The 19,391-nt window shown below is 43.4% G+C and overlaps 2 protein-coding genes across 4 annotated transcripts in view; both read left to right on the top strand.

Moving 5' to 3' along the window:
- The window catches only part of LOC308323257 (actin-related protein 2/3 complex subunit 1A-A), a 30,642-nt gene extending 29,908 nt beyond the window's left edge, over positions 1 to 734 (top strand). For both annotated transcript variants that reach the window (XM_080774971.1, XM_080774972.1), the window contains exons 9-10: positions 153 to 243; positions 420 to 734. In XM_080774971.1, coding sequence (XP_080631097.1) covers positions 153 to 243; positions 420 to 425 — 97 coding nt within the window. In that variant the 3' untranslated portion in view covers positions 426 to 734. The remainder of the gene's footprint in view (positions 1 to 152; positions 244 to 419) is intronic.
- Positions 735 to 2,612: 1,878 nt separating this feature from the next.
- On the top strand, positions 2,613 to 19,376 carry LOC308323657 (WD repeat domain phosphoinositide-interacting protein 1-like; the record flags this gene model as incomplete). Of its 2 annotated transcripts, none has more annotated exons than XM_080775422.1 (9): positions 2,613 to 3,080; positions 6,359 to 6,441; positions 13,339 to 13,505; positions 14,326 to 14,422; positions 15,659 to 15,756; positions 16,303 to 16,395; positions 16,761 to 16,828; positions 17,783 to 17,890; positions 19,208 to 19,376. In XM_080775422.1, exons 1-9 carry the CDS (start codon positions 2,959 to 2,961, stop codon positions 19,374 to 19,376), a joined length of 1,005 nt encoding a protein of 334 aa, XP_080631548.1. In that variant the 5' UTR covers positions 2,613 to 2,958. The 2 variants fall into 2 exon arrangements, with proteins under 2 accessions (XP_080631548.1, XP_080631547.1); XM_080775421.1 differs by having other exon boundaries at positions 2,614 to 3,080; positions 13,336 to 13,505.
- Between the last annotated feature and the right edge of the window lie 15 nt (positions 19,377 to 19,391).

Raw genomic sequence — 19,391 nt, forward strand, 5'->3', positions numbered from 1 at the left:
AATAGTGTTGTATTTCACACATTCTAACTCAAGCATGATTCGACAGCTCACACAGAACCCTACATAGTGTGTACTTGTTTGTTCATGGGTCCTTGGGAGCAAAAGGGGTTGATGTGTGTCTAAACTATAGCCGAACCGTTGTGTCGTTACAGCGAGCTGTGCGTCGTGTCCGGGGAGAGAGACAAGGTGGAACAGTACAGCAGTGTGGGTCTGGATGGAGCCATGGTGCTGTGGGAATTTAAGGTGCAGTGTTTAATTGTACATACATGGATATGACGAGTCTCGTAACTGTTTGTCTGTGCTATGTGGCTCTTGTTTCTCTGTGCGTTAGTTGTGTGACACTTGCCACCCATAACAGTTTCTTTTTTTCACTTCCGTTTACAAAACTAAAACCTGTCTTAACTTTCTTATTTTTGCAGCACTGAGACATTTCAAGATGTCCCTCCTTGGAAAAAGATATGTGCCTCAACTTCCCAGTGCATCTTGGTCTGAACAAAGCAGTTCCTATATAATTATGCCACTTTCAGTGTAAAGAAAAAGGGGGGGGGGGAATGTCCACATTGTTGGGTATGCAGCTACTGAGGGAGGCAGGAGCTGAAATGTTTGGCTGCCTGCACACACAACGAATATGTTTTAGAAGATGTACAAGTAATGTAAAAAAAAAAAAAAAAAGTATGAATATTTTTAGTTGCATCAATACATGAAAAATAAAGTTACTTTCTTTCTACAGGCCAGACACGCCTCCTTCCTTTTTTTTTGCTTGGTTGAATGCTATATTGCACAAACAAGTCATGGAGACTTGTTTCCATTGTGGTTCCTATGTATTAAATTCAAACAAGCAAATAGTTTGCCGGTATAGTTCCATTTGTAAAGGAATGGTTTATGGTTCAAATCGATGCAACAGTGCTCGCATGAATAAATTGTTTCTGACTGGTTATTGGAATGATTATGTTGCTTTTGATTCATGTACATATATAGGTACAGTATGTGCTATGTGCATGCATAAAATGATTGGCAAAACAAGTGGAAAGGTGACTTTAACATTTAATGCAATCAGATAGGACTTTTCTGTTTGAATGTATGAGCTATCAATCACACACGCGCGCACACACACACACACACACACACACACACACACACACACACACGCACGTAAACACACACACACACACACACACACACACACACACACACACGCACACAAACACTCAAGGTGCTACAATGAAGCACAACATGCAGGTAATTAACATGTAATACCCCCTTCATCCCTCTGTCCATTGTCCTATAAATGGCCAGACCTCCTCAATCCTTGCCCACCATGTGTTGTATTGTGAAGCTAATCCCAGGAAGAGGCCAAATCTAGTTATAATACAGCGATTGCAACAACAGCAACATCTTTGTGTTTGTGGTGGCTGGAAGTCAAGCTGAAAGGAAATGTGTGAAATGCAATCTTGCAAGGTGGATTCAGCTGAAAATAAACAATCATCAGGTGGATCCAGTTCAAAATAATTATATTTGAACTGGGGGACAAGCACTTGGAATTGTAGTTCACATGCATTACATTTAGTTTGACTAGGTTCCACACATAAATATTGTGAAAATAGCCAAACTACAATTGGCTATAGCTATACTAGCTGGCTATTTCCACAATGTTTGACTCTTTCTTATGTAATGTTTGACAACTTCTGAATGTTTTTATGAATGTTTTTATATGAGTAGGCTAGGCTAATTTGACCTGAGGGGGGGGGGGGGGGGGGGTCAACTATCTAAAGTAATATGGGGAGTGTGGGAGACAGGTGAAAATGAGAGAGTGGATGCAGGGGGATGGATATGGAGGAAAGTGTCAGACAGGAGTTACAGTATCTGTGACAGAAAGGTACCAGTAAGACAGAATTAATGACTTCATTTGAGTCCAGGTGACACAAACACACACACACACACACACAGCACCTGCTGTTCTATATGTGTTATGCATACTATCATGATGACCTAATTTACCCTCTGAAACCATTCTAAACAAATACCATGGCTAAAACAGGCTAGAAGCTTAAGTGTATATAGGCCATACACTTTGGCAACGACGCTATATTTTTGGGAGTGGCTGCCAATTAAAGGACATTAAAAATCTTGTCAATATGCTATTAATAAACTGTGGAAAGAAATACTACTTTATTGATCAACTTTAATTGGATATACTGAAGTGACTGAAGGGTTGCTGGAGCTGGAGAGGATGAAGATGATGACCTCACACACAGCTGAAACTGAAATAAATAAACAAACCACTACTTATTTTTGTCCCAACTTTAAAATGTATAATTTGTTCATGAGCAAACAATAAGACACAAAAAGACAACAGACAAACAAGTAGACATCACATTATGTTGCCAGACATCATCTTATATACTGCAAATGATGAATAATAATAATATAATATAATATAAAATAATAAAATATAGTAATAAACTGCACCCGCCCTCGTCATGCCAGGGGACCAATGAAAACAAACTACAGTGTACGCCCGACCAATCGGGCGAGCGCGCAGGTTTCCGTCCAGCCAATGGCGGGCCAGAGTAGGCTGGATGACGTCGGGGGTCCGTCAGCTGTTCTTGTTTTGCTTCAGTTTGTTTCCCCGTTGGCTCCACTCAGCTCAGTCAGTGTCCCTGCTTGACTGGCTGGCTCTGCTTCTTTTTTCTCTCCCCTCAAACAAAAACAACACTTCCAACTGCCCGTTTTCTGAGTGGTTTTATTATCCGGAGTTCTCGCAGCGCGGTTCCCAACATTCTTCACAGTGGTTGGTCGTCACATTCAGCCTCATAAAGGTGGTGGTCCCACTGCTTTTTTTCAACTGGATCCCTTCGTAGTAACGGCCGCCGACATCGAGCCGAGAGGCGCAGCCGATCCCAGGCCAGGGCCTCCAATCCAGGGCGGAGGGAGGGAAGGAGGCCGCTGGGGATCGGGATGGAGACGGGAGAGGGTGCCGAGGGGACTCCTGGCGGGCCGGGACCGGGACCCGGAGTCGGGCCGCCGGGGACCACCGGGCCCGGTGGGCTCGGCTGCGCCTCCTTCAACCAGGACTCCACGTAAGCAAGCGACCACTTGTCTTCTTGGGTTTTTGGGGTTTTACATTGTTCCGACTGGATTCTTGGAACTCAATCATTTAACAGCTGTTTCCTTCCTGACCGTAATTACAGTAGTACACCGCCTCGGGGATATAAACAAATACAGACGGAGCTTTGAGGCTTTTATGATTTAAAGCGGCCGCCGCCTGTGAGGAGCAAGCAATATTATCTAAATAAGCCTACTGTTATAGTAGCAGTGATGGGCAAGCTACTTGGAAAATGTAGTAAGCTACACTACCAGTTACTCTCTATTAAATATAGCTCAACTACAACAAAGCTATCCCCAGATAATTATAGCAAGCTACACTATAAGCTACATGGCAAAAGTAGCTAGCTACATGGACACTACTTTTTTTTAAAATATTTTTTATCAACTTCATGATCAAGTTTCCACCGAACAAATAGCCTAATAGGCAGGCAAAAATGCTGAGTTTGGTTGTTTATTAAAAAACAAACTGGAAACAAGCCCTCTGTCTGGCTTTTGGTGTCAACTTTTTCACATATACTTGTATTAATGTACCTTGCGGTGTGGCTGATTCATGTGTTCAGTGTTGGGAAAGTTCTTTTTTTTATTAACTATAGTTCAGTTCACAGTAAAAAAAATTTAAAGGAACTAATTCAGTTCATAATTCAACATTTTGAACTAAAGTTCATGGTTCCAAAAAATGAACGATTTTAGTTATTTTTTGTTCTTTTTTAAAATTATTATTATTGCCACAGCCTAGCCATTTGCGCACCAGCTGAGAGACAGGGATTTAGACTAGAGCAGTGGTTCCCAAAGTGGGGTCCGGGGACCCCCAGGGGTACCTGAGGGAGTTCCAGGGGGGACCCATCTATTTTGTTCATGTTCATAAAGTGCTAAAGTGTTTAAAGCAGTGGTTCCCAAACTTTTTCATGTCAAGGACCCCCAAATTGACACTACATAGCCTGTGGACCCCCATTTGAAAAGATATGCCAGGGACCCCCATAAGAGAAGACGTACACATTTAGACGTCTACATTTAGACGTCTGTATACATTTAGACGTATACATTTAGACGTATACATTTAGACATATACATTTAGACAGTGTCCCCCCGAGTGCCTCCCCAGTGTCCCCCCGAGTGCCTCCCCAATGCCTCCCCAGTGTGCCCCCCCGAGTGCCTTCCCAGTGCCTCCCCAGTGTGCCCCTGAGTGCCTCCCCAGTGTCTACCCAGTGCCTCCTCAGTGCCTGCCCAGTGTCCCCCAGTGTCCCCCCAGTGTCTCCAATAGCAATACAAGAGCAATAATACAAATTAATCTTAATGTATTAATCTAATTAATTAATCAAAATTGCGGCCTGTGCCCAGCACCATGCCAAAGCTTTTTCCTGCAGGAAACACTGCTTGTGGTTGTAAATATATTGTTATCCGTGTTGCGAGGATGAGGGGGTACCTGGAAAAATATCTACCCCAAAAGGGGTACCTGGTCCAAAAAAGTTTGGGAACACCTGGACTAGAGAATGCGGGTGGCCTGTTTGTTTGTGTCAGACTCTTCTTATCTAAACCAACCAATCATGGATTTCTTTCCAGGGATTTTTTCCCCCCACAAAACTTTATTTAACAGTAAATTTGTAACTTTGTAGCTTTTGTTGAAAGCTACGTCACTACTTGGGTCTAAAAATAGCTACACTACAAAAAACGCTACTTGGTTCAAAAGGAGTGAAGCTACCATCAAGCTACTGATAAATGTAGTAAGCTATGTAGCTTCGCTACTTGTAGCTAGCTACTGCCCAACACTGTATAGTAGTAATAATGAAGGTTCGTTTTACTGCGTTCATTTGCATAGTAAACAACAGGATGTTTCACAACAAGCCTAATTCCTGTCCCATATTACTCACTATTGTGGCCAGAGTTTATCCATCTACATAGATAAGAGATTATTTACATTCCACACTACACACCATGGCACACTTTTGTTTTGGGTTTTTATCATGCACTGGTTCTCAAACTTGTCCATGTGAAGCCCAGGACCACCACATTGATAATTTGATATGGATTATTATTTGGCCATTCTGAGAATATTTGGTGCCAGAAAGGAACCCCCAGCCAGAAGAGATCTAAATTATCCAAGATTATTCAAATACAGTAGATGTACACGCTTCATTTTTGAATCCCACACACACTGACACATGAATCTCCTCAATCCAAAGCAAAAGTAGCAAAAGCCAAAGTGGTTAAAAATGACTGAGTGATGCTACAAACCACTGGAAACCCCCCAAGAACTACTGGGGGTCCCTGGACCCAACTTTTAGAACCACTGTCATAATGCAATGCCTGATTTACACTACCAAAATCTACAAACTTGGTAGAATATCTGCTATGCTATTGTTAAACTATAATTTGGGCTTAAGTTACACAAGTGTAGAAAACTGTTAGTAGCCATGTTGTTGACTGCAAACTCACCTCAATTGCACTACTGATAAGGTGTTATAAGATTATATATTTTCTTCCCATTAAAAGTTAATCTCATTGTGGGAAAAACAACAACCTGTAAAAGCTTGAAGTTTGAACCAGGGCTATGCTTACGTGTGCTTTTTTGTCTTCATCATATAATTAGGCAACTCCAAAAGCAGGATTCCTTTCAAAGAAATGCAATGCATTATTACATATTGTGAACGTTTACTTACACGAAAAGCCAATGCTGCATGCGTGCAACTTTAAAAATATAAGATAATTCATGATTTATCGTGGGTGGCCACTGGCCAGTGAAGACGGACTGCGATGTATTGTTCAGTGACTTTCCACACGTTCCGTCTTGTCAGCAAACATGACGAGACAAGAACGGGCAGAAGAAGAAAAAAAACTGCTTCACAAGCAGTCACGGCACGCAGCAGTGCACTGGTGGAACTGGAAACCACATGTGGGCACCTTGAAGACTCCCTCACTTTTCTTCCCCAAACAAACCCAAACACTGTCGGTCTCTCTGTAAGGCAATTGTGTTTCTCAACCAGCGACCAGCTTAGGACCAAAATATGGGTCATGCAACGCTTTGACAGGGTTGCAAACAAAACAAAGACCAACTTAACCACCTCCTTTGAACCTGGTCACGCTACATGTACATTGGGCATAACAGCAGATCATGTAGTATATTCAAGTCTGAAGCCAGCCAAGAAGTTGATGTCAAAGTGTTTGTTCTCTCGCATAATTGTGTGTGTGTGTGTGTGTGTGTGTGTGTGTGTGTGTGTGTGTGTGTGTGTGTGTGTGTGTGTGCGTGCTGCAGGTCATTGGCTGTGGGCACAAAGACAGGCTACAAGCTGTTCTCTTTGACCTCTGTGGAGAAGCTGGACTGCATCCATGAGAGTGGTGAGTGTGTGTGTGTGTGTGTGTCTCCTCGTTAAAGACTGTCACAGCCTCCCTAACCCCTGCTAGGAGGAGCTTATGTTTCACTCACACAGAGTCTTATCTCACACAATGTGTTTTGCTTTGTTTAAAATCACCATCAGAAAAGTGTCCACTCTACTAATTACTATAGATGGCCATCTGCCCACTGATCGACAGACAGTTTGAGAAAACCAGGGGGCTACAGGGCTTGTTATAACACACACACACATATATCATTCAGATTGGTGTTGTATTCATTTTCAATAACCCTACTAATAACAACGGACGTAAAAGGGAAAAAAAAACAATCTCTCGTTTGCATCCGTATAATTGTGTGATATGAAAATTACAGTTAATTCGGAAGAACAGACATGCATAATGTGTTCACAGCTACACAATATCAATTCAAAGGTGCTTTATTGGCAAGTGTCAAAATATAATAAACACTGTTGAAAATGGGGAAAGTATATACAGGCAATAGCATTACCGTAAACAGAGATATGTCACATTGCATAATTTCTAAACAAATGGCAGCAGTCTTTTGCAGTCACTTTTCTTTGGGACAAATAGCACAATCTTTCTCAAGACTGTGCAGTAGGCCTAGCAGTATATACTTGTATTCCATTGGCTAACCTTCTTTTATTGCAACAGTTAGACATCAGTGCCAGCAGGGTTGGGGAGAGACTGGCTACATGTATTTGGGATCAGGAAGTAACTATTATTACGTCAGATTATATATTTTTTAAAAGGACAATTCGATTATAGTTACATTGTCAAGGAAGCGTGATTACATTATTTTGTATTAGATTCTATGGCAGATAGCCGAGAGAGCTCAGTATCAGAACAGTCTGGGTGGCCTTTCTCAATCCAGACCGCTGCAGTACAAATCCTCACCCCGGCTTCTGAACCACCTGTATGGTACCTCCCCGTGCCTTAGCCTCGGTCCCAGGCTTACTTATCTGCGAAAAGAAAAGCCTGGTCACAACGTAAAGGCAGAGAAGCTATTATCGGCGGATGTATCCTCCGGAACATCCGTCAAATGTATTTTCCCCCGTATACAATATTTTCCCGACCAACCACAACACTTGTTTCATTCGCGGAGAATGTAAACTGATTTGTCAACGTCGTCGACGTCATTTCCTTATCCCGCAACTTCCGCTGATGGTCTTTTCAGCGTAGGTCTTGCCCAGGGTGCCCGTACCTCCCCATGCCCCCTCTGTTGAACCACCCATACCTTCCCATGGCCTCGTACCTCCCCATGCCCCCGCTGTTGAACCCCACGTACCTTCCAATGGCCTCGTTACACTTGTACCTCCCCATGCCCCCTCTGTTGAACCACCCATACCTCCCCACCACCCGTACCTTCCCATGGCCTCATACCTCCCCATGGTCCCTCTGTTGAACCCCACGTACCTCCCCATGGCCTTGTACCTCCCCATGCACCCTCTGTTGAACCCCACGTACCTCCCCATGGCCTCGTACCTCCCCATGGCCCCTCTGTTGAAACACAAGTTCCTCCCCATGGCCTCGTACATGACATCTGCCCAGTGCATGACCCCTTACGGAAACTAACCGTAATCCTATCTAACTCTCTTAACTCACTTTTGGTTCCCAAACACTGTGTCGGGGGACCCATTCGTGGGTCGCGGACACACATGCTCATGGGTCTCTTTGTTTTACGTTTCTTACATTTTGTTTTCAATTATAATTGTTTAGACTGTGAGGAATTAAAAACTAAATTCAGTACTTTCATGAAGAAATCAAATAAATTGGATAAATTAGAAAACAAATGTTTAAGACGTAGTAGCTCGCGGCGTGTGGGGCGCTTGTAGATCTGCTATTTTCACCAGTTTGGGTCCTGGGCAGACGTCTGTTTCTCTCTTTTGGGTCCAGAAAAGTTTGGGAACCACTTCTGTAGCACCACTAGTCTGTGGTGTGTGTGGTTATTTCCTCATAGCTGACATCTGTCCAGACAGTGCATGATCCCTTACGGAAACTAACCATAATCCTGCATTTTTACCTACTATACTTCTAGAATGTTCACACCTAACAACAACAACAACAACCCTGAAGGCTAGACAAACAGTGGCTGCTATTGACGATGACGTCATTATAGTGATGTGTAGAACAACTAGAACACATGACTCATCGGCTCTAGAGATTAGGATTATCACACAAAATCATATAGAAAGAAGGCAATGAATCATTGCCTTCAAAGATTATCATATTGACTCTGTATACTAATAATATACGTAGATTCAAGACTGTATATGAGATCATATATCGACTACAGTATATGATCTATTAGGCTGTGATGATTGTAATTGGTTCAGAGGGTAAATTAGGTCATCATTCATCACATAGCTACGATAGAAAGACGCAAGGTTTGAACATGAAACAGCTACTCATAAGTCATAACATACACACAGAGCTGTGTGCGTGTGACGTGTGTGTGCTCGCGCACGCGTGTGTCACAGTCGGGGAGATTTTTAGCAGGTGTAAAGTATCATGGTGTCAACTAAGTTTGTGGCCTTGTCCGATGTCTGTTTTTGAGGTAGTTTAACAGTTAAAAAATCATATTTTGTCTTGACCATTTCCTTTAAAAAAAACCATCCTTGCTTTGGTCCTCTGTATATGCCTGCATGCGGTCGATATGCATGCGTGGCATCGATATGTCCTATCAGTCCAACTCGTCTACAAACACGTGTCATGGTGCTGCGAGCGTGTAGATGGGTTGTTTTCAATGTGAGACGACTTGACACATGAGAAGGCGGGCTCCTGGAATAGAACAGATACAAGGATACAAATGTGTACTTCCGAAATCCGATACTACTAGTTTTGGGGTCAGACAATGCAAACTGATGTCTCAATTGTAACTCTGATGCTCTCTAAGACAAATGTAAAAATGAGCTGCTGTTTCTTTTTGTATTTTTTTTGTATTTTGGTATATTGTTCCCCCCCCCACCCCTAATATTGGTATTGGCATAGTCCCCCAACATCCAGCACCAGCTGGGCTCTACTCTCAATTTGAACACGAACAGAAGTATTCACATTATACTATCCAAAACAGAATAGATGCGGTTTCTATGAACAGTGTCTATTGATTTAACAGTACCCTCCCATGTCAAATAAAGAAATGCACGTTGTCAGGGCACACAGGTCAATTATCAGGTTTCTGTGTATCTTCCCAGAAGCGATTAGGAATGAAAGTTCATTTGGTTCATATACTGTATGCTTATAGGGCTGTCGCGATTACACGTTTAACTTTAAGTAAAGCCTTGTCGAGACATGAGGCCCACAGGGCAAGGAGCCTATCTCCTGTTTCTGTAGCGTGAGGCAGCTTGATGTACAAGTACACCCCCTGGACATGACGCTGGTATAGCCAGTATGTCGCAGGGACTTACCCCTCCTCCCAATGCCAACCCTTGAGTGCCAAGCAGGGATGCACTGGGTACCCTCTTTGGTATGACCTGGATGGGGATCGAACCTCGACTTCCCAGTCTCAGGGCGGACACTCTCTAACCACAGCACAGGGCCACTGAACCGGTGATTACACATTCTAGTTGACAATGTATTGTCACGCAAATAATTGTGATTAACAATTTTATTGTGTTTTTTTCTCGTTTTTGCATCGAACATTGGAACGTTACAATTTGTATTTCTGTTTGCCTTTTAGGCTTCGCTTCGTAATCACAAATTGCACTGCAGGGGGCAATTGACAAATAACTTAACACATTTAATAATTTCTCTGACATAATTTGTCTCTGCACTGGCTGAGCACGGAATGTGATGTATGATGATGATATAAGAGCGCTCCTCTTTTCACAGTCTTTGAAAGACGTTTGAAAATGTATGGTCATAATCATTATCTCAAATAATTGCGATTACCGGTAGGCGAATATGTAATACTTGTGACAGGCCTAGATATAATAATAATAACCATCAATAAATTCTGTACGTCATCTATAGACCATAGAGGATGATATCACAGCTTGGCTCGGTGATGCTGGCTCTGGCTCTCTTGCCATATGGTGAGATATAAATCATGATGTAACACAAAGGCTAGTTTGAGTTCCAGCGCACTCGTGGGATGAATATGCGTCGCCCTGTTCACAGGTTTATATCCATTTCATCCAAACCGTGCCGGCCTATACGGATCTGCACGCAAAGTTTCGACATGCTTTTTTGGGGAGGAACAACGGCTGCGTTGTATGTTTTTACAGCATCTAGAAGAGGGTCTGTGTGTTTGTCTGTTTTTGTGTAGGGTCTAATTCCGCAAACTACGTGTGACACGATATTGTCTTAAAAATTGTATTGGCAGTAAATGGGGCTCAGATCCCGGCTGAGGTCGTGCCCAAATTTGGAGTTGTACGTCATATTGTAACTACATGGATTAAAGTCCTCAGTGGGGATGTGGGCTCCTTTCATACTGTTTCACAAATCGCACATAAATATAAGGACTTGTTTTGCTGCAAAGTCACGCAATTACATCATAGTTGATTGACATCACAGGCTGCAGGCCTCATGAAGTTCAGATGCCGTTTCTCTGTCTTGTTACACCAAATGAGCAACTTCTTTGCTTTTACCATTTTGGGCTCCTTTATCCTCGACCTTAACTGGAGTTAATTTTAGGATCTCCTTCAACGTTCTTCTTCTCCTTCAGGGCACCTTGGTTGTACAGTCCGTAAAGACAACTTGATGTATTTGTTAAATGACCGCGTCGCTTTTGCCAAAAATAACTTTTGGACCGCCGACAATCGTTCTTGATTAATGCAAACAGTCTTGGCAAATGCTTTCGCTTTTGTCCGCCATGCGCCGGTCCAAGAATTTCACCTCTAGCGGCGCAATACGAATGCCCCCGGCCGTCCCTCTTAATCATGGCCCCAGTTCAGATAATAAAACCCGCCTAAAGCCCAGCTTTGAGGGTTTGTGTGAACACAAAGATTGGCTGATGATTGGCTGATCACCCCATACATAGCGATGATTGGATTGGCTGAGCAAATTACATTATTGAGGATAAAAGTGAGGTCAGAAAAGTGAAGACGACCAAAGTGGAATGTCCTTTGTGATGATTTGATTGGCTGAGCACGGAATGTGATGTATTGTATGATGTATGTGCCCCTCACTTCACAGTTCACACGAGTGTGATTTTTTTACTTTAGAGCAGTTCCTCTTACCTGGTGTGCTGTTTATCTTTTTTCCCCTCTTCACACCAACTGTGTTTGCCAAAAATATCCAATCTGTGAGCTTGTAGATTGTTTCTTTTTTTTGTCAAATGTTCACCCCCGGAATAGTGCGTCTGGTTAGTCTGGTTAGTGGACTACAGACCTACACACATATCATGTGTCATGTCACTCAAGATAATACCCCAGGTTTCCCAGTTCCCACGGTCGTGAAATTCCTGGAAATATTCTGAAATTTGGAAAACAATATTTTCCAGTCCTGGAAGAAGTTTGGAATTCATCAAAGGGCCTGGAATTCACCAAGAGTCCTGGAAAGATTTTTGTCTTTGCATTGTTTTTTGGCAATTTATTTTGTTAATAATAATATGTATAGTTTCGTCGCTGAACGGCCTATTTTGTACCAGACTTGACAAAAGAACAGATCTACAAGCTCACAACATGCTGCAGCGTGGTCCTATGACCTAGGATAGGTGGTGTACAAAATTTGGAATGGAATGAATAATTATACCATTCTCTATTCTATGCTTTATTGTTGCTACACTGCCTGTCTTTGGCCATTGCACATGGGAGTGTGAGACTCATTATTGCGCTGAATGATTGTTACAGGCCTTTAAATTGGGTTAAATATTCTGGAAAGGTTTTGGAAATTCATTGGTAAAAATGTGTGAGAAGTTTGAGAACCCTGTTTTGTTTAGTATTGTGTTTAAGGCTCATTCATAGTCTGGATTTTCGGTGGTGAGGTGGGCTGGGGCGGTGGTTTGCTCTTCACCGCGGCCCATGACGTCATGTTGTAGTTTGGTGGTCACCTCACCACCGAAAATCCAGACTATGAATGAGCCTTTAGTCTCGCGTTGCCAGACTGTTGCCTCTCGCAAATTTCCAAATGCAGTTCCATCATACAGTCTGGAGCAACGGAAGTTCTATCATGAGTAAAATATAAAGCGGAAGTGGAGCCTCCTACCCACTTCTGTTTCGTCTTTACAGTCGCGCACACAGAGATGGGCAAAATACATTGAAAATGTATTTTGATACAAAATACAAATATTGGGTCAAAAATGTATCTAAATACAAAATACAAAATACATCTTCCATCCCAGCGAAATACAAATTACAAAATACAAAAAAGTATTTCAAATACGTATTTCAAATACATGTATTTCAAATACTGCCCATCTCTGATGGGCAAAAATTAAAAAACATTGAAAATGTATTTTGATACAAAATACAAATACTGGGTCAAAACATTTATCTAAATACAAAATACATCTAATTTCTTCCATCCCAGCGAAATACAAATTACAAAATACAAAAAAGTATTTCAAATACGTATTTCAAATACGTATTTCAAATACATGTATTTCAAATACATGTATTTCAAATACTGCCCATCTCTGCGCGCACATTTATCCTAATATAAATAGAAATCATCTAAGCCTATAGCCTGTTGCTTAGCGGAAGTTAAAGAGGGTTGCCTGGGTGCGGCCATTACTGAGGTGTACCATTTAAGCACAGCAGCACTGATTAGCCACACCTGGCCTACGGAGCACCTGCTCCATGGATTACACCTCAGTAATGGCTGTGCCCAGGGCACCCCTCTGTGGATTTGTCTTTATGTGTCAGGCGGAGCGCCCCCAGTAGACGGTGACACTCACAGACGTTGACATCTCTTTGTCCCCGCCGCCCTCCTCCCCAGTAGACACCCCAGACGTGTACATCGTGGAGCGCCTGTTCTCCAGCAGCCTGGTGGTGGTGGTGTGCGCGTCCATGCCCCGCCGCATGAACGTCTACCACTTCAAGAAGGGCACGGAGATCTGCAACTACAGCTACTCCAACGACATCCTGGCCGTCCGACTCAACAGGCAGGTGAGGAGCAGAGATAATAATTAATAATTTAATTAGTAATTATGTATAGTAATTGTGACGGGGCCTATACCACACCGCGGAGGCTTGGGGGTCCTCCGAATCCACTGAATCGGAAGGGTCCTATAGGGCTTACCAAAATCTCCCGGAGGGGGCATTAACATATTTGTCACGTGGTAGCGGCCGCCATTTTCGCAGGCATTTCTGCTTTGTTTACATTCAGCGACCATCCGTTTGCGTTCTAATTTTAAAACACCAGAGGGAGTTCAACGCTCGTTCCTGGCGACAATACAGTGAGCCAACACCAGGATGGAAAGGAAAAAACATCGGCCTCTACATACCTTGCTTACAAGGACAAGCTTAACTTTGAGGAAAAGGAGCGTTACCTGAACAAAATCAAGGATATTGACGGTCTCGACCCCTATGAACACACTGACTGAACAGAGGATTCGATCTTCTACCACCACTAATGCGACTACATTTAATGCTTGTCCTTGTAAGGTATGTCGAGGCCGACGTTTTTTCTTTCCATCCTGGTGTTCCATCCTGGTGTCGCCAGGAACGAGCGTTGAACTCCCTCTGGTGTTTTAAAATTAGAACGCAAACGGATGGTCGCTGAATGTAAACAAAGCAGAAATGCCTGCCAACATGGCGGCCGCTACCACGTGACACATATGTTAACGCCCCCTCCGGGAGATTTTGGCAGACCCTATATGCGAACACAATTTGCCCCGTGACTTCTGGAGAGGGTAGGCCGAACCGGACGGACGGGGCAGTGTTGGACGCTATATAAATAGCCCGAGGCCTGTCTTGTCTGTTTCAGAGGCTGGTGGTTTGTCTGGAGGAATCCATCTACATCCACAACATCAAAGACATGAAGCTTCTTAAGACGCTGCTGAACACTCCAGCCAACCCCTCAGGTATAGGACATGACACACAATACAAATGTATTGCTTTACACACATCCAGTATAGAACAAGCCCAGGTGCAAGACAAACTGGTCAATAACGTACAGTAAAGTACATTTACACAGTACAATACTTTTTCTTTTGAAAGCAAAACATGGTCAGACTAGTGTGGCAGATTTGTCTGGTTGGCTTCCAGGCGAATGCAGGTCGAAAACCTTAAATAGGAAAAGGAAGAAGTAGTCCGCACACTGTTTCGTAGCTCTACCTGACGAAGACCCATAAGGGGTCTCGAAACGATGTGTCTTTATGTTCAGCACCGTAGTTATTTAGAGATGTTGCGTGCTTTCCTCCGAGTCACTTTCCAGACTCATTTTTAGGAGATGACACGAACCCCTCAGGAAGGAGATCGACTCCAAGGGCCTATTCATACTCCTATTTTACAGCTGTTTCGGCGCTGTAGTGCCGAAATGATTTCTCCTCGTCAGAAATTCTCAGTAGCACCGAAAAGACGACTTTAGGACGGTACCTGCCCCCCCCCCCCCCCCGAACCTCAAATGACGTCACATTGTAGGCTCCGAACCGAACCGACTTTTTACAAAATATATTTTTCATCCCACGATTTTGTATCTCCTTTTTCACCCCTGTGTCAATTATCTAATGTGATCCTGGGCTCTATACACACCCTCCACCAACCTATAGTCCCCATATATGGGGGGACATGGCGAGAGCAACGGACTTGAACTCATGCTTCCTTCATGTCCGAGTGTCCAAGTTGCTCCTTTAAACCTAGCCTCGGAAACCCAGACGTTTTTATTTCCAGGGAGAAAAAAAATAGTCTGGGTCTGAGTCCACTTCAATTCGGCATAGAGTAGCGCAAACATTGCTCACTCTCTGCTGATTTCTGATTGTCTGCACCTTTGTAAAATTGACATACACACGCACACATGTACACACACGCTCCTCTCTCTCTCTCTGTCGCTCTAAGTAATTAGTCTCATGTCGCATATATTCTCCCGGCGGATCCTGCCGGGGGCTGCCTATGCCATAAAAAGCATAGGTGAGTTCCAGGCTACTTTACACCTGACAGGGGGGAGTTTCCCTGGTTGGACGTATAGCGCGTGGAAGGAACACGTTTTTTATCCGGCTCTAAAATAGGAGTATGAATGGGCCCTATAACCCCCGCCTCCCTGTTCTTCTTGGCCTATAGTCTCGTGTTGGTCCTCCTCATAACTGCTGTCCTCTCCTCAGGTCTGTGTGCTCTTTCCATCAACCATTCCAACTCATACCTGGCCTACCCTGGCAGTGCCACCATCGGAGAGATCATAGTGTACGACGCCAACAACCTGGTGAGAACGGAACCAGATGTGTTGCTGTTGTTGCTCTTGTACAAATGTTAAATGCATGCGGTTGATTCGAACTTGAAGGTGTTTTTTTTGGTGAAAGTCAATATGCAAAGTGTGACCCCTCATTTCAACGGGAATTGATTGATATTTGACTCCACTTGTAGCTTTCTGACCGATGCTTTTTCAGGAAGGTTTTTTGAAAGAAACGGGTTCATTTATTGAATGGGTGATGATGTCAGGGGGCTTTCCACATTGCCCGTGGCAGTAGAGTAGTAGAATAATCATTTCATGTTTGTGCTAAATTTGGGTTGGAGGAACAATCTGATATAAATTATTATTTCATTAGAAAGCCAATCTGGGAATCCATCGGCAAAAAAAAGGGTGAAAACAGTGCCCCCTGGTGTTTTTCTTTTTTTCCCCTTTGAATTTTCTGAATCTGTCTTGAGAGATTATTTGAAAGCTAGCACTTTTTATTCTACATTTAATAGTACTGTAATTCTCTCTCTCTCTCTCTCTCTCTCTCTGTCTCTGTCTTTGTCTCTCTCTCAGAGCACAGTGACCATGATTCCAGCTCACGACAGTCCGCTTGCAGCTCTCACCTTCAACGGTTCAGGCACCAAGCTCGCCAGTGCCTCCGAGAGGGTGAGAGACTACTGCAGCTATGAATCTCGATATCATGCATCTCAGATTACACAGCCTAATAATCTGTAATCCGTCATGTTATAAACCGTGTGATGACCTCTTGGCTATACAGTGGACTAACATGATAACACACAGCAAGCACTGTGGTCAAGGTGCTCAGAATGAAATGCGTATCGCTTGTCATCAAATACCCTGTATGAATAGGAGTTCTAATGAAATCCTTCTGTCCGTCCTTCTCTCTCTCTCTCTCTTTCTCTCTCTCTCTCTTTCTCTCTCTCTCTCTCTCTCTCTCTCTCTCTCTCTCTCTCTCTCTCTCTCTCTCTCTCTCTCTCTCTCTCTCTCTCTCTCTGTCATTCTCTACTCAGGGCACAGTTATCAGAGTATTTTCCATTCCTGAGGGCCAACGCCTGTTTGAGTTCCGCCGTGGCACGAGGTACGAGTTCAAATTCTGTCAATTGTGTCAAAAGTCAAAACCCAATATATACCGTAAGCACTGAACTGATGCTGCGTTCACACTGGCAAGTGGCAGCTGCAAAAGATTCAAAGCTATACAAAATATGTCACCATGTGTTCAACAACAACACCCTAGGATGCTGGGAAGGAATGTGAAACTAGCGGGCAAAAATATTTTGGTTTTCGAGAGTGAAGGTGAGTGGAGATAGTTAAACAATACTCGGGTCGTTCTGTAGCAGCCGTTGAAGCCAACTCAAACTTGTTTCAGCTACAAATGTAGGCCTGTTGCTTTTGTATCTTCACCTCGCTGGCTTCAATTGGAAATGAATGGTAGGCTGTAGCTTTGTATCCGCAAGTGTGAACACTGCATGAACATGCCATGCACACCAGACGTGCAGCCAGGAACCTAGTACTACCGGCAGTAAACAAACACCTGGTTTCTTTCTAATCCCTTAACTGGTTTGAAATTAAGTATAGGCATTTCTGTTGGCCTGCCCGGCACTTTACAGACAGCCAGGCATGCATGTGGCATACAGTAACGGTATGCTCGGAATGCAGAGTCCATTGTAGGCCGAAGCAGTGTGATTTATTTATAGTTGTAGCTGGAGATCGGTGGGTCTCGAAGGGCGGTGGATGCTCACGGGTGGTCACTTGAGCGGGTTCCAAATGGATCCTTACAGTTCTGTGTCTACTTAGAGTGGTACAAATGTTCAGCAACCGCTCCATTTGGTTCCATTGGCACACATTCAGTTAGTTATATGGGCATCCTTGAAATAACAATACGTTTTAGAACCACACCACTGTGGTGGTAGAATGATTTGAGTTTCGGTGCGGTGAAAGCACTAGGAATTGTCTTTGGGTTTCACATCCTATTATGTATTTCTTCTCGTGTGTGTGTGTGTGCGTGTGTGTGTGTGTGTGTGTGTGCGTGCAGGTACGTCAGCATCAGTTCTCTGTCCTTCAGTCCCGACGGTCAGTTCCTCTGCGCTTCCAGCAACACGGAGACTGTGCACATCTTTAAACTTGAACAACACGGACCGAGGTACACACACACACACACACACACACATACACACACCTGGACCTCAACACCATTATTATCCTGGCATCAATGTGTTGTCTGAGCGATCAGAACGGAATCGGGATGAATCGGCTCATTGATATTTGAGGATGTTTCACTGAGTTTCCAGTAAATTGACGCTGTATGTCTGTCTGTATGTATATGATATCTGTCCCATCATATTCTCACTGGTAATACCGAGAGCAGCTGATCTGAACCCCGGGTTATAGTTTAGTTTAGTTTATTTGATCATCTTCACAGTAACAATACGACTCATTTGTCAACACACGTTTACAATATTATTGTTGTTATGTACAGTATATAGCAAGTAGCAACATGATTATATTTTGTCATTTTTGAATAAAGTTCTGCAGTAAACTTAGAAAGCGTTTTCTAAGGCTTTTTTCCAGGCTAAATGGGCTAAGCAAGCAAACCTAATGCAAAGCCCTATATAATTTTGTACGATGAATATTGAAAATAGTCGATCTTGAAGCTCACAATACAACGCAGCGTGCTGCAACGCAAGCTTGTGGATCTGATACCTTTGAAATGTTCACGGTAGTTATTTGATATCATCTTTATGATCGGCACTATAGTTATTTAAGATCTTGACATGCCCAAACTAGGGTTAATGTGGTTCCGCTTACCTCTCCTGCCTATAGCAGCAAGGTGTATGTTGTTAAGTTAACCTCCGCTCAGAGCCGGCGTCTCTTCCGGGGTTTTTTTAGACAGCTGGTGGATGGAGAATGAAGCTCGAACGCAGCTTCCATTTGCCGCGGGGGCAAGCGTTTTTTTCCGGGTAACCGGCAGTTAACCTCAGTTGACTTCAGTTAACCTACTGATTTTAAACCCTGCCCTTTTCACAACAATACGGGGAAAAACATCATTCATGTACTCTGCAGCAGTTCAGTGGAATGGCTTGCCTTCCAGCCTCAAGGTGATCAGTTCCTTTGAAATCTTTTAATCCACATTAAAAAGATGGTTGGCCTAATTTTTTTTTATTTTATTATACTGACTTTTGTAGTGTAGAATAGATAAATGGCACAAATGAAAAAAAAAAAATAATAATAAGGGGAAAAAAATAAAATAAATCCAGTTTTATTGGTCAGTTTTTATGATTTTTGTCCTGTTTTTGTCTGTATTGTACTGTTATTGTCTGTTGCTCCCCTTTCCCCAAGAGGACCACAATGGAAACAAGCCTGACGGCTTTCTTGTGACTTTATCCTTTTTGAAAATATATTTTTCAATAGAGTATTCAATCAATCAATCAATCAGCTAACCTCTCCTGGCTCTATGCAGTCTGCAGGAGGAGGCTCCCACCTGGACAGCCTACGTGGGGAAGATGTTCTCGGCGGCCAGCAGCTACCTCCCGGCCCAGGTGTCCGGCATGATGAGCCAGGACCGCGCCTTCGCCACCGTGCGCCTCCTAGTGTCCGGCCAGAGGAACGCATGCACACTCGCTACGTGAGTTTTCCCTCCGGGC

This window comes from Protomyctophum bolini, assembly GCF_963924005.1.
Source record: "Protomyctophum bolini genome assembly, chromosome: 11".
NCBI classification, from domain to species: Eukaryota; Metazoa; Chordata; class Actinopteri; order Myctophiformes; family Myctophidae; genus Protomyctophum; species Protomyctophum bolini.